Source organism: Impatiens glandulifera, chromosome 6 (assembly GCF_907164915.1).
Source record: "Impatiens glandulifera chromosome 6, dImpGla2.1, whole genome shotgun sequence".
In the NCBI taxonomy this organism is placed as follows: Eukaryota; Viridiplantae; Streptophyta; class Magnoliopsida; order Ericales; family Balsaminaceae; genus Impatiens; species Impatiens glandulifera.
This window is the reverse complement of record NC_061867.1, coordinates 39,003,904-39,019,796: the sequence shown is the minus strand read 5'-3', so window position 1 is coordinate 39,019,796 and position 15,893 is coordinate 39,003,904. Positions and strand designations below refer to the sequence as shown.

General features: G+C 30.6%; 1 protein-coding gene across 1 annotated transcript; it reads left to right on the top strand.

The window, feature by feature from the left end:
- Positions 1 to 3,982: 3,982 nt before the first annotated feature.
- On the top strand, positions 3,983 to 15,893 carry LOC124942896 (putative syntaxin-131). The gene is made up of 12 exons (XM_047483466.1): positions 3,983 to 4,078; positions 4,219 to 4,275; positions 10,907 to 10,955; positions 14,200 to 14,288; positions 14,374 to 14,447; positions 14,569 to 14,611; positions 14,676 to 14,736; positions 14,846 to 14,871; positions 14,955 to 15,032; positions 15,143 to 15,223; positions 15,573 to 15,638; positions 15,714 to 15,893. Exons 1-12 carry the CDS (start codon positions 4,037 to 4,039, stop codon positions 15,885 to 15,887), a joined length of 840 nt encoding a protein of 279 aa, XP_047339422.1. The 5' UTR covers positions 3,983 to 4,036; the 3' UTR covers positions 15,888 to 15,893.

Sequence of the window (15,893 nt, the reverse complement as noted above, 5' to 3'; positions counted from 1 at the left end):
TTTATACTCTAACCCGTTTTCATAAAAGAAAACCTTGACCCGTTTACCCGGAATTAAAAAACCCGCCCGCAATGGCAAGGAACACCTCAACATGAAGAACACTCCAATGATCTATAGGAAGCTTTCCCAAGCCCTAGATTGAAGCCTAGATCGCCGTAATGATATCTTCAAAAAGACAATGGCCGAAGTTATTTGAAATTCTTCAAGCAGCCTGTAATTAGTGGATTCTGTCTGCTGGATTGGAAGAAGAACACATAGGGAGTATTTATATTAAGCTAGGTCGGTTATTGAAGTCGAATTCATATTGAATTTGGCTTCTGAAAATCTTCTTCTTTGTTTCTGTTTTGTCCTCGACAGCCTAGTTCTAGGTTATGTTTTGACTTCTAATCATAGGGGAATTGAAGGCGAAGGAGAGACGTGCACGTTGTGAAAAATGGAGGGTTAAAGTTGAGAAATGACAAAGATAGAACTTCTGGAAGGATCGCCGATGTCGAGCGCGAGCCTCCAATGCTCGCGAATTCTCAACAAAGAGAGAAAGAGAACAAAACGACGTTATTTTTGTTTAAATGAACGCGTTGTTGGCATTCCGTCCATCGCTAGGCGTTCCATCTGGCGTTCAGGCGTCTGTTCCCGTTAATTGATCCGTTGTGGACCTGGGCGCGCACTTCCTTGGTTACAACTAGATGCGTGGCTCCTTCTTCATCCAACGTTAATCCGATGGATAGAATTCTTGATGCAACCAATCTTCTTGGTTTCGGCCACACTAGATCAACAATTTTTATTTTTAATAAAAGGGTAATTTGAAATCGAATTTTTAACCCTTTCTTACGTTTTTCTTTATCAATTTAATACACAAAATATTTTTGATAACATAATAAAAATTATGTTAATTTATTTAACTTTTGGATATTTTTGGTTATTTATTTAATTGATTTAAGCCATAAATTATACATAAATTATGTTTAAAATCATAATTAAATTATTGCAACCCTTTTTTGGGTTTATTTTGAGTAAAATAAATACAATATTTTAACCTCAAATTATTTTTGGTTATTTAATTAATTTTCCTAATTAGGGTTTAACTATCACAATAATTAATCATAATTACTTTTATCCTCTCCTTTTGATTATTTTAAAATTTAAATTTAAAAATTCAAAATTTTATTTTAAATTTATTAATATTCTTAAAAATTGGGGTATGTAAAATTTTTATGTTTACAACATTGCAGTCTAGTTTGGTATAATACACTTTGTAAGAAATATCTCTAAAATTTTCTCCATTAATCTTCAAATAACTCTACTTAGCTTGAAATATAATAGTTGTCCTTTCCTCTTTAAATACTGAGATATTACAGAACATCAACCCTTTAACTTCTTGTTGGAACAACTTAAATATCTCTTGAGTGTAGAAGTTTTAAAATTGTCTTTCAAATACATAACCACTCACAATTTGTAGGAGAGAATTAAACGATTGAAAAATCAGTTTCTTCTCTTTCTCAATATTTTTAACAAAGACTTATCATTATTGCTCCCCAATTGTTTGAGGGATGTAATGGAGTGCACAAAGTCGTCAAAAAAAATGTTCATACTTTCACTCTGTTGAGATGTGGATATCCTTGCCCGAAAGTTGCCTTTCACATAAACATGTATTCATTTAGATCTTTTCAAAAATAAAAAATCCAACCAAACATTATCTTCTAACTGATAATCGTATAATAATCTTTCATTTACATGTGGTCGGGATTAAATTTAGAGAATTTTTTAAACATAAATTATTTAAATTTTATATTTTCTCTCTCTTATACATCAAACAACGTGATTCGTGATTTATTTTTGTCATAATCATGACTCCCGTATAACTTTAAAAATATGTATATATATATATATTTATATTTAAAGTATTCTTTGATTAAAATATAAATTTATGTTATTATAATAAATTTATATAATTAATTAACTTAGTAAATCTATATAATTGAAATTAAAAAAAATATATAATTATTTTTGTTAATGATAAAATAAAATTATGACTAATAAAATTATTTAAGTGACAAAAATAATGAATAAATGATTAAAATCCGACTAAAATTTAATTAATAAAACTTTAAATTGAAATGATTTAGGAATATTGTGTGGATATAACTTTCTAAATTTTAAAAAATAATAATAAAATAAAATTATGAGAAAAAAAAATATATATTTGATATAAAAAGAAAAATAAAATAAAATTAATAAAGGAGAGAATAAGAAAATATTAATATTTTTCTTATTTCAGACTATTATATGAACTTATTAGACTATTAAATGAATTTATTGAGTGAAAAGATTTATATGAGGTAGTGAGAAATTAAATTATTTTGATAATTAATTTTAAATTAAAATAATCCACACCAAACAAGTAATATATACTATGATAAATAGTTCAAAAGGTTATTTGTGTTTTTATAAAAAAAAAAGTTTACAAGTTTACCTGCCTTCACGCTAGAACGCCAAATCACTGGTCCAATGCCTTCCATCTCGCAGAAAGAAGCTCTCTTTTTCTCTCTCACTCTCATATTCTAATTTTTGTTTCCATCTTTCTTATGGACTCCTCTTACTTTTCTCTCTATAGGTGATCCTTATTAGAGAAGTTTTTTCTTCTTCCTATACTCTGTACAGTTGTCTCTGCAATTTGCACATTCCTTCCTTAGGAACTTCCATTCAACAATGAACGACCTTCTAGGGGTAAGTGTTTCTCTGTCTTACACATCTTTGATCTACCTTCAGGGCCGGAGTCAGGATTTGAAACCTACCCGGGCTAATATTTTATTAAAAAAATTTATCCGGGCTAGTTTTATAATAATATTAAATAAACAAACAAAATAAATTAAGTATACTGTCACTAGTGTTTTTAGCGACGAGAAATAATCAATAACGACGGTAATTTACCGTCGTTACTGATTAATACATACAATATATTTAGGGCTACAGCCCGGGCCGGCTTGTACATGGCTCCAGGGGCGGAGCCAAGATTTGAAACCTACCCGGACTAATTTTTTAACAAAAAAATCTACCCGTGCTAATTTTTTAACAAAAAAATCTACCCGTGCTAATTTTTTAACAAAAAAATCTACCCGGGCTAGTTTTATAATAATATCAAATAAACAAACAAAATAAACTAAGTTTACTGTCATTAATGTCTTTTAGCGACAGGAAACAATCAATAACGACAGTAATTTACCGTCGTTATTAATGAATGCATACATAATATCTGGGGCTACCCGGGCTACAGCCCGGGCCGACTTGTACTTCGCTACGCCCCTGTCTAAATTGAGATGATATTTACTATTTGAAATATTACGTTTTACTGGATAAAAGACACATATGATGGGTCTGGTACTAAGAATTGGGTTACTTTAGCTACTAGTCAATTTAGATTGTTTGGTTTTTGTTTTGAGACTTTTTCTTTGAACCAACTTTTCATATGCCAAAAAGTTTTTCATTGTCTTCACCCATCTTGTAAAGTTAAAATTTCCATTTTAGGAATTTAGACAACTCAAATGATTGCTTAAATAGTAATGTTAAATGTGCTTTGTTGCCATCTTACTGATGATTGAGTACACTTGTTGAATGTTTATTATATCTTGTGATGTAATATATATTATGTGCAAAAACACTTGAACTCTGTATTGATCTTGTTATTAGATGGCAGTGGCATTTGATCCCTTGAGAGAATGAATAACTCTAGTTTTGAAATGATTCTCAATTAGATCTCATTATTGCAATAATACATTGGACTGTTCTTGAACACTCTGAGAATTAGGACATTCTAGATTTTCTAAAATAAACAAATGATGGATCAAGTGGCAAGACACACTTAATTATGTTTTAGTATATATACTGATTTATTAGCTTTTGAAGAAAAATTGTCATAATTATTATTAACATTAAGTGGGGTATGAATAAAAACATCTTGGATCGTCAAATAATGCAGAGTTCGTTTCGAAGATCTCGAAGTCGAGGTGGAAGTGAAGATCTTGAGATAGGGATACAACGTATGAATTCAAGAGAATTGGGCTTGGATAATTTCTTCAAGCAGGTGGTTATCTTGCTGATTTAAATCATTTTTCTTCTTTTTACTTTCTTTTAATAGATGTACTTCAATTTGTTGTTTATCTGTTTCATCAATTATCACTTTAGATTCTGTTAAGTTAAACATTGTCCTTTAAATTGTTGTAGGTCCAAGAGATTGAAAATGAATATGAGAAACTCAATAAACTGCTCAGAAAACTCCAGGTACTAGAGCCTCTTGTCCTTCTCTAATCTCTCTTTTTCTATTGCACTATAAGCATACCTTTTCACTATTTTTTCTATTTTTCTAAATGGTCGGGTTTAAGAAAAGTCCGAAGTCATAATCTTCCACTTTACTAACTATATGAATTTTCAATTTCACTTACTAAAACTAATTTATTTTAAGTTTCCAATAACTTTTTCTATATCATATTGATGTCACATTGGTTTAGAAATATCCATATTAAACACACGATAAAAGAAAATATAAAGATAAAGGGTTAAACAATAATAAATAACACAAGATATAACGAGGTTCGACCAACAATGGCTACATTCTCGGGGAGTCGTCAATTCTATTAATTTTCCATAGAATAATGGTCCAAGTAACCCTAGGTTATAATGTCTCTATTTATAAGAGTACATGAAAAGCCAAAAAGACTAAACTAATACTTCTAAGCCCAATAAAGGCTTAAAGTCCATTACAATATATAAACCTAATAAAGTATGAGCCCCAAACCCAACAATTTCCATTTTGGGCGAATACCGCACTTATTGAGATGTAATGAATAAATTACAAATTCAAAAATCTCTACATTGACGAATTTCACGTCCCTTAAGAAATACACAAGTCATACCCATAAAAATCTCCACCTTGACAAAAGTCAAACCATCAAAAATAAGTGGGTTTAACACTTTAATCTTCACTTTTGCTCGAGCCATTCATGAGATAACTTTTCGTACCTCCACTTCCACTAAAGAGCCCTTAGAAGAATAACAATCTCCACCATCACGTATATCGCGTCATCAAAATGTTATGAGCCACACATCAATCTTCATTGCTCGAGTCATTCACGAGATAAATCATTATACCTCCACTTCCGCTAAAAAATCCTTATAAAATAAAATCATAGAGTTTATAACACCAAGTAAATTTGGGTAACCACGTTATTTCAACGACGATAGACATTGAACAATTCTTCCAATCTTTGTTCATACCCGTTGACATATGCGGAAACTAGAATTAACAATTCTTTATTATGTCAAAATAGTTTTACATTTTTTTGCCACAAATTGAGTGTCTTTTATTTTTCAAGTCCAACAATCGATTGAAACCAAAATACCGATTAGACCCAAGACAAACTTTCATCGTCTACTTTTTCAAAATTAGACATCTATTGAAAACTAAGAACACCCAAAACGAACTTCCATCGTCTACTTCCTCAAATAAGATATCGATCGAAAACGAGAAGACCCAAGACACACATTTATCGTCTACTTCATAACAAATAAATTAGGTATCTCGACATCTATTTTCACAAACTCAAGATCTGACAAAGCATTTGTCACTTATCTTGCTTTGAACAATGCACACTCAATCAACTTGAACCTCATACTTCTCTTTGAACAAATTAACTTGCAATCTACTTGTTTTTTTAATCCAAAAACTATTAGCAATTCAAGAATATTATTTCAAGATTCACTATCTCTCTTCAATTGTCTTCACCAATGTTTCAAATGATCATCTATAGTTTTTCTGAAAGAAATCAAATATCATTCCATTTGAACTTATCGAACTACTCATCTAGCCCATTTTTCTTGACTAGGAATCTCATTTAAGGTCTCAATCATCTCACCAATAAGATGACAAATCAATCATTCAATTCATCTAAACTATGATTCATAATGTATAGAAATTAAGATAGAACAAAAACAAAATCATCACCTTCGAATTAACCGAGTCTCTCATCTAGCCTCGTTTTTATGTCTAGGAATATCACTCAAGGTTTTATTTATCTTCTCACATTAAAAGATAATGCAATGATTTTCTTGGTTCGTTTGAGAGTTCTCTCAAGATATCTCCACCTCAACTTATAAGTTTCTTTCATTAGTCCTTCTCTTCTTAGTCTTTTATTCATATTGTGTGTTAACTGGAATTGTGTCAATCTTTAATCACATGGAAACTCAAGGTTTTATTTATCTTCTCACATTAAAAGATAATGCAATGATTTTCTTGGTTCGTTTGAGAGTTCTCTCAAGATATCTCCACCTCAACTTATAAGTTTCTTTCATTAGTCCTTCTCTTCCTAGTCTTTTATTCATATTGTGTGTTAACTGGAATTGTGTCAATCTTTAATCACATGGAAACTCAATGCAATCTTGCAATTTGGCCTGAAGGATTGCCCTTTCAATATATCAACAATGTTGTCATCGATAAACACCATTTTGATAACAACTTTCCATAATCGATCATGTTTTTTTCAAGTGTAAAGTACATAATCTCACCACCGTCTCCATCTTTATTAGCTCTTCCAATAAGATAAAAGGTCATAACCAAAAATATACAAAGTTTTTGGTCCCATACAAGTCAAATAAAACTCAAACTAGAAAGAAACTGTAAGCCCTAGAAAAACAATCTTTGAGACATTCAAACCTTGATATGACCGTTGAAAATACAGAGGAATGAGTTACCAACCTCTCGACAAAATCTCAGCGCAATCGAACTCCGTTTGAATCTTCGATCGTCAGTTTGATGAAACTTGCGCGACTTTAGGCGAAAATCTGCTGCTAGATTTTCTCTCTCCGCCTCTATTTTAATTTTAACTTATTCAATAACCGTTTTCCACAGAAAAATATCTTCAAACTCATTTTATCCTAGAATTTCTTTAAGTCAAAGCCCTCGACATAGTGAAATAATGCCACTCATTTATGCCAAAACAACCGGTTATAATAAAACCTCCAACTAATTTTCAACAAACATGAAGTTGTATCATTTGTTCTCCACATTCTTCTAGCCAAATCCTGCATAGAAAGAATCTAACAAACCATGTATATGATTAGTACACCCTCAACTCATACCTTAGAAATTATCATTCTTGATAGAACCCTTGAATCATCAACACTCACTTGACAACTTCAGACCAACACTTACCGGGATTGTCAATCAAAACCTACTCACAAAGTTTGATGCAAATTCAAATCTGGACTTTATACACACATATTAAAACCACACTCTTGCAAACAAACATTAAAGCCACCCGCTTTAATTAAAAAACCCTTTACATGTTGCATCAACTGTCTTTCACAATCCACAACATCGAATAAGCACTCCACCTTCTTTTTCAACTCTAATTTTCAATCTTCTTATTGACGAATATCAAATCTCTTAAGAAGATAAATCACAAATCTTCATCTTTGAAAATTAAAGTCAAACAAGCCTCAATACAAATCCAATATCAAAGCAAACAAAGTTTTAAGAAATTCATTAAAATCAAATAAGGCTTTACTTGTGAAAATTGAAATCAAATATGCCTTAAACCTATTTTGTGAAATCAAACAGACTTAAAAAAAACTCATAGTTAAAAAATTTTTAGTTGTTAAACGCTTCAAAGATTATAGGATCTTCTCTCTATATATTATATTATGATAATTATATTATATCATAATATAATACCTATATAGAGAGAGATTTTTTTTTCTTTTTTATATTTTAATAGACCATATGTCCCAAATTAAAATAAGTCAAAATAATAAATCTCAACTTCTTTGTTCTAGTGTCACTGCCTCCACAACGACTTTTCGTCACCTGAACCCATTGGCGCCTTCGAGAAGAACAAAAGACCAATCGTCTTATTCTTTCTTCTTCTCAAGTCATCATCACTCATAAGTAAGAAACATTTTAACGACCGTTGACATCTACTTAACAATTGAAGATTTTGACTCAAATCTTCACGTCTAATTCTTCTACAACCAATGTCATTTTTTCTCAAATGAGTGATTGGGGGAGATAATTTGGGAGAGGGAATAACGTGGCGTAATCTAATTCGCTAAAAAAATAACAAATTTTCTCTCTCTTCCCCTCTCCTCACATTTTATACTTTTCCCAGCCAGTGATGTGGTGACACGTTATTCCCTCTCCAAAATTCCCTCCTCTATCACTCTTCTTCTCAAATAACCAACAATCTTCAACAAAAGCACAAATATCCAACAACTTTTTCAATGGTGGTTAGGGTTTTCGTCATATCTTCACAAATAAATTAAGTTAAACATTCACAAAATATGCTCTGATACCACTTGTCGAGAAAATATCTAATCTAAACACACACAAAAGAATATATAAAGATAAAAGGGTAAAGAATAATAAAGAACACAAGATATAATGAGGTTCGACCAACAATGCCTATATCATTGGGTAGTCGTCCATTCTATTGATTTTCCATGAAATAATAGTTCAAATAACCCTAAGTTATAATGTCTCTATTTATATGAGTAAATCAAAAGTTAAAAAGATTAAAATAATAATTTTTAACTCAATAAACACTTCTAACCCATTATAATATAAACCTAATAAATATGAGCCCAAAACTATTTTATCCTTGTTTGAGTCCAAAACTATTTTATCCTTGTTTTTGCTTCCACGTAGGTTGTTTGTTATATCATCAAACCTTAAGCTCTAAACTACCTAAATGATCATTATTCTTATATTGATTGAGTATTAACCATACATGCTAAAGCATTATTGTCACAATATCCTAATTCAACTAAAAACCAATTAAGAGTCTCATAATTATTAAGTTTAAATTTATTTTATTATATTAGTTAACTTTAATTATATAATTTTAAATTTATTTTATAATCTTCTATTAGTCATTCTTTGCTATTAGTTAATTTTTTTTAATTATTTATATATTAGTTAGCATTTTAGATAATAATTAATTCTAAATTCAAACTTGGTATTAGAGCTCAATTAGAACCATATAACTTCTTAGTTTTATCAACAATAATTAAAAACGTAAAACTTAATAGACAAAATTATAATTATTATAAATCACAACTTACTCTCATTATGATAAGTTTTTTTTAATTTTTTTTTGTGAATAATGTAAATATCTGAAATCACATAAGTTATCATTTTCAACTTTTAAATCTACATCTATGTTTTCTTTAAATCTAATTCATTCGAATATTTTGGGAGCTGTTTTCTGAATTTTCGTATAGTGGTGGTCATTATGACATTTTGTGCATAATTTTAATATCCTCTAAAAAAATTCCATTTTTTTTATAGGTTTATTAACTTTCTTCGACTTGTTAAAAATTTATTCAGTTACAAATCAGCATTTTATATTTTTTATCTTGCTTACATATTAGTGAGCAAAATGGTATTGTTCGGTCAAATTACAAAAACTTGTCTCACTTTATTTTATTAACTCATGCCTCAATATCACTACATTATTGGAATGAAGTTTTTGAAACGACCACATCTTTTATCCATTGTCTTCTTACTCAGATACCACATCTTTTATCCATTGTCTTCTTACTCAGATACTACATCTATTATCCATTGTCGTCTTACTCGGATACCACATCTTTTATCCATTGTCTTCTTATTCCGATCACCCTTCAAGACTCTTTTTAACTTTCCTCGTAACTATAGTATTTTAAAGATATTTGGATGTTCTTAATATCCAATTACACTATTATACAGTCAACACAAACTCGATTTCAAATTACTATAGGTAGTTTACTTAATTACAATTCATCTTAAAATGTTATAAGTGTCTTTACATTCCGACTAGACTCAGACTATAAGTATATATTTATTTTTCGACATCTAATTTTTGATGAGTTCACTGTTCCTCTTAAAAATAAGGAACATGTGCACGTGTCTAAACTCACCATTTTCTCTCCTACCTCCACAATATCACTATACTATATCATCATTTTCTACTCTACCAGATACTATTTCTATTATTACCATCTATTCAACACAATCAATTATCGCAACAACTCTGACACATGTTTGTTTTACTCATTAGATAATCACATGTGATAAGTCACAATACATGTCTTTATTAGCTCTTACCGCTACTAATCCGTTACTACACATACATGTTTTACCAATATTAATAAGAATTCATAATGGCGTATTGACATGAAAATGTGCATAATACTCTTATTTAAAGCATAATATTGTCTCAATTGTTTTTGTACACCATCATATAATCTTGTTTGATGTAATTGATATTCAAATTCAAGCATAAATTTAATGGATATCGATCGACACAAAACACGTCTCGTAGTGAAAGTGTTTCATCAACATTGTTTTATTCTTTCTTTGAAAATATCTCATTCCTCGTTTTATTAATTAACTTAACATTAGTATTGCATTTCTTTATGAGTGTCTACAAGATGAAGTCTGAATGACACACCCATTCACTTTTGTTCATCAACACTTTCCTAATTATGTATACTAACTTCACAAGACACACAAGACAATGTATGTTTTTAAACACTCAATCTTGGTACACTACTGTTTAGACTCATCTATTATCTCCTAGTTTCATATTATTCTTACTACTAACTATAAATCATTTCTCACGAAAACATATTCAACTATTTCCTGTTGAACGTGGAGTCAATACACTATTTTATTGATATTAAAGTCACTCCCACAAAAGAACACTTATTTGTTTATGAATCCAAATATATAGACGGGCTGGTATACTCCAAGTAAAGTTACTTTCATTTTCCTATAAATATAAACTTTCTATAAATTTATTAGTTGAATGTCTTTTTTTCTTAAAATATATGGCTTTCCATGACATTGTCCTTGTTGATTTCTTATGAATTTGTGCAGGATTCCAATGAAGAATCAAAAGCTATAACAAAAGCCGCTCTAATGAAAGGTACTTGGACCATGTGACAAATACTTGAGACTTTTTAATTTAATAGTTAAATTGTTGGGAATTTTATAAGTTCATGACCTATGCAGTATGCTTAAGAATATGTGTTAGGAGTGACACTCCTGGCTTTTGAGCTACCTCAAATCTAGTATATTAAAAAAAACATACAAGTTTTTCACATTGTCCAACTACCCTCCTATAGATTAATAATATTTTACTCTTAATAATTTATAATGAAAAAAAAGGAGATTAAATACTTAGGAGTGGGGTATGTTTTTTGGGTTTGGAAACTTTTTAGGGTTGCCTTATGTTGAGGCTGCCCTAGCTCATGGGTACAATGGGTAAGTCCACGACTAGTAAGTACAATGCTGTCAAAATCATGAATCAAAATATTATTTGGAATTGTCTAAAACCGTTGTCACTTACAAAGTTAACTTGATTGTAATCCAAAAATTTGTATTCCTAATTATTTTCTGCCTCAATCTGCAGTCGTGTTTGACACTCTTCAAAAGACAATTACTATTCATTGCAATATTTTCTCCTATATTCATTCTAAGATGGTGAAACTATTTAGAAAGAATATATCCTAAAGTTTGTGTTAAAAAACAGGATATGAATATGAGATTAATCAAGATAAACAGAGACAAAGTATAAATCAAAAAAATACGTAAATAACACAAGATTTACGTAGAAACCTAAGACGGGAAAACCACGGGTAGAGGAGTAAAGATTACAACTTAGAGAGAAAGAAAAATAATGACAAATATTATGTGTGTGGATAAAACTCTAATTAAGACTATATATCAAAATCACTTCTCTTGAAGTCATGAGTGGTCATAAAAAAGTCGAAACTTTTATACCACTACCTTGACGATTGCTTTAAACTATAAAAATATTTCTTCAAATAATAAATACAGTCATCTTCTCTTAAGAATGTAAATCCTTTAGGTTCATGCATATAGATGTCTTCATCTAAATCTCCGTGTAGAAATACGGTCTTCACATCTAGGTGCTCAAGCTTCAAAATATGCATCGCTACGTTGTCAAGTAATTCTCAAATTAAAAAAAATACACAACTAGAGAAAACACGTTAGTGAAATCAATCTCTAAAATTTGATTATAACCTTTCATAACCAGACTCGCTTTAAACCTTGCATCTTCAATTTCATATGTACCTTCCTTTTTTTATACACCCACTTACAACAAATTACCTTTTTTCTCACGAGTAATTTTATGAGGTTCCACGTATCATTTTTATGAAGAGATTCCATCTCTTTTACATAACAATCATCCACTTATCAGAGTCATGAAGAAGGTTCTTCATAAGAATTAATATTTTCTGCAACACTCAATGCATGAATAATCAAATCAACTTCACCAAGTCTTCGAGAAGGTTTAATAACACGTCTAAGACTACCAGTAGCAGTAGAATATTGTGGTGGTGCATGCGGTGGTGAAGTATTAGACAATTCTAGTATAATTGACGGTAGTATTACAAGTTTAAATAATGATTTATTCTCAAACTCCATATGTGTACTAGATTCTTGTTGAGTCTTATTAATAGAAGTGCTAGATTCTTGTGTAACCTTATCACCAGAAGCACTAGATTCTTGCTGAATTTTATCACAAAAATATATAAAGGATGTAACATGTAACATATGTGTTTTATCGAAACTAACATCTAGACTAATTATTACCATTCTAGTTTCTAGACACCATAGCTTGTACCTCTTTATATCAAATTTATAACCAATGAAAATACACTTCACAGATCGAGCCTCCAATTTTCCTTGATCAACTTAAGCATATGCCGAACAACCAAAATTCTCAAATCATAATAACTAGAAGTAATACCATACTACACTCTTGCAAAATCTTTTTATTAATTCCAGTTGAAATAGAACAATTCACGATGAAACATGCCAAAGTTGCAACTTCATCCCCCAAAGACTTTGATAAATTAGGTATTAAGGAGCATACAACACAATCACCATCAAAGTTTCATTAATCCTCTCTACCACACCATTCTGTTGTGGATACTTAGGCATTATATAGTGCCTTACGATTCATTCAGTTCTGCATAGAGCATTAAATTCTTCAGAACAGAAGTCCAAACCATTATCAGTACGCAAACATTTTATTGGTTTCCCCATCTGTTGTTTCTTAATTATAGTCTTCCACTCCTTAAACTTAGAGAATACATCACTCTTTTGCTTCAAAAGTAACCCAAACTTTTCTACAGAAATCATCGATAATCGTCAATATATAATAAGCACCTCCCATAAAAGGTGCATTAGACGGACCCTAGAGATCAAAGTGAATATAATCCAGTGTTATGGATTAGTTTAGAGAACCTAACTATTTTCTGATTTATCGATGACATAATGATCACAAGACTTCAATATAGTAGTATTATGCACAACAAGAAGTCCTTGCTTACTCAACTCGGTCATGCCATTCTGAGTCATAAGACCAAGTGGAATATGTCATAACTTTGTGACATCATTATCAGATAACGAGGAGGTAGTGAAAACAACATCGCCTACAACTTTGGAGTTTTAAAGACAAGTACACATGTACTAACCTTCATAACTCCACCTTCAATAGTGTACTTGTACCCTTTTAAATCGATGATACTAAGAGATATAAAATTTCTCTTTAAATCAGGAACATGTCTCGCATCATCAAGTGTTCGAACAACTCAATCAAATATCTTGATTTTTATTATTCTTATACCCACGACCTTACAAGATGAATTTTTTCCAATCAATACATTTTTGAAAATTATATCATATGTTGAAAACCAGTCCCGATTGGGACACATATGATACATATAACCAGAATTGAGTATCCAATCATCTTCTGACCTTGAATAAAAAAATGAATTATAATTATTTTTGTCCAAGTTTATTTTATTTTTATATTTTTATATTTTTTAAATTTTATTATAATTTAATTAGTGTGATTAATATTATGGAGGTTAAGGGTTTAGTTCATTTCTCTATCACCTTTTTGCATTATGTTATCTCATCCCTTTTGTTTGTTACATAAATATAAATCCAAATGAGATGAGAAGCTTAAACACTGTTCTATGGACACCAACATAATAAAGAAAGAAGGATATTTCTACATAAACAATATGGAAACACAATAGAAAAAAGAGTTTTATTTCCCATCTATTCAAGTCTTCTTTTATTAAAAAAAAGGAGAGCACATTAATTATGTTGGCTCATGCAATCTTCTTTAGTTATAAAGCTGAAAATGGAGAAAGACATTGATGAAGTGGGAAAAATTGCCCGACTTGTTAAATCAAAGATTGAGGAGCTGGATAGAGAGGTAAATGTATACTGAAATGCATATAGTATTTTTCCATTTCAAATTGTTAAAGTTAATAATAATCTTGTATCTTTACTGTCTTAAGAATTTGGCAAATAGGCAAAAATCTGGATGTGGAAAAGGAACTGGTGTTGACAGATCAAGAATGGCAACAACACTGTAAATCTTCTCCTCTTTCCATGTTTAGTCTTATATTAAAGTTCTTCATTGGAGCCATTTGTTGTTGATATTGATAATAACTTTGTGACCAAGATAATTGTGGGGTTTTATTTGATTGTAGTGCCTTGAAAAAGAAGTTTAAAGATAGAATCAACGACTTCCAGGTAAAAACCTCTCGAAAAATATTTTATTGATTTATTTATCAAATTCTAATAAAAATGTTTGTAGACTTTGAGAGAAAATATTCACAAAGAGTATCGTGAGGTAGTTGAGAGACGAGTTTATACAGGTATCGAGATTTACTATATCCAATGATGTACTTGCTTTTGATGTTTAATACTTGATCATGTTATATTCAGCTAATTGTAAGGTTTTTGTTCTTGCAACAATCTAATTAGTCACGGGGTCTAGAGCTGATGAAGAGGTAACTTTTTTCCTCTAGTAATCTTCATTTACATGTATTTTTTAGGCATACTTATATAGTTCTCATTGGTGGAATATTTGCAGACAATTGACAGATTGATAGAGACTGGAGATAGTGAACAAATTTTTGAGAATGCAATTCGGGAGCAAGGAAGAGGCCAGGTTTGTATCCACCACTTGGTTCTATTGAGGCTCAACTTTCTTATAAAGGATATTATTTTGATGATGCCCAAGACATATATTATTGATGTAATTCTTGCATTCATTTGCAGATAATGGATACTCTGGCTGAAATTCAAGAACGCCATGATGCAGTTAGGGATGTAGAGAGGAAGCTCTATGAACTGCAACAGGTATTGTCACTTGTGGAAGGGATTCTTCATCTTCAATATTCAACTGAAATGATAAGGCTGTGGTATTTAAGCAAAAAGAAAGGTTGGAATGAAGAATTAATCTCAATTTTTTTAACATTTCCAACACAAACAAGACATTCTTCACATTGTTGCTGACATATTAAATTATTTGTAGACAACAATTTACAATGCCCATGTGACTGTTTTGTATGATAAAAATAGTTTTGGATTTTCAGGTTGAAATTTTTATGAGTATTAGTTAAAATACTAAAGCATGTGTCTGATTACCAGAATTGAATTTGAGGACAATTCAACTTTTCCTTCACCATCCTGTTTCCATCTTGTGCAGACATTTCTTGATATGGCGGTTCTTGTGGATGCTCAGGGAGATCTGCTCGACAACATAGAATCACATGTGAGTGGTCTTCTTTTTTACTAATATATTTCTTGAACTATAGTCGTTATTAAGTTGGCAGTATGATGTTTGTAGGTCTCGAGTGCTGTTGATCATGTACAATCAGGTAACACAGCCCTCCTGAAAGCGAAAAAGTTGCAGAGGAAATCCCGCAAATGGACATGTATAGCGATGATTATCCTCCTTATTTTCGTCTTCATTGTTATTGTTGAAGTTGTGAAGCCTTGGAAAAACAAAAATGGGGCTTAATTAGAA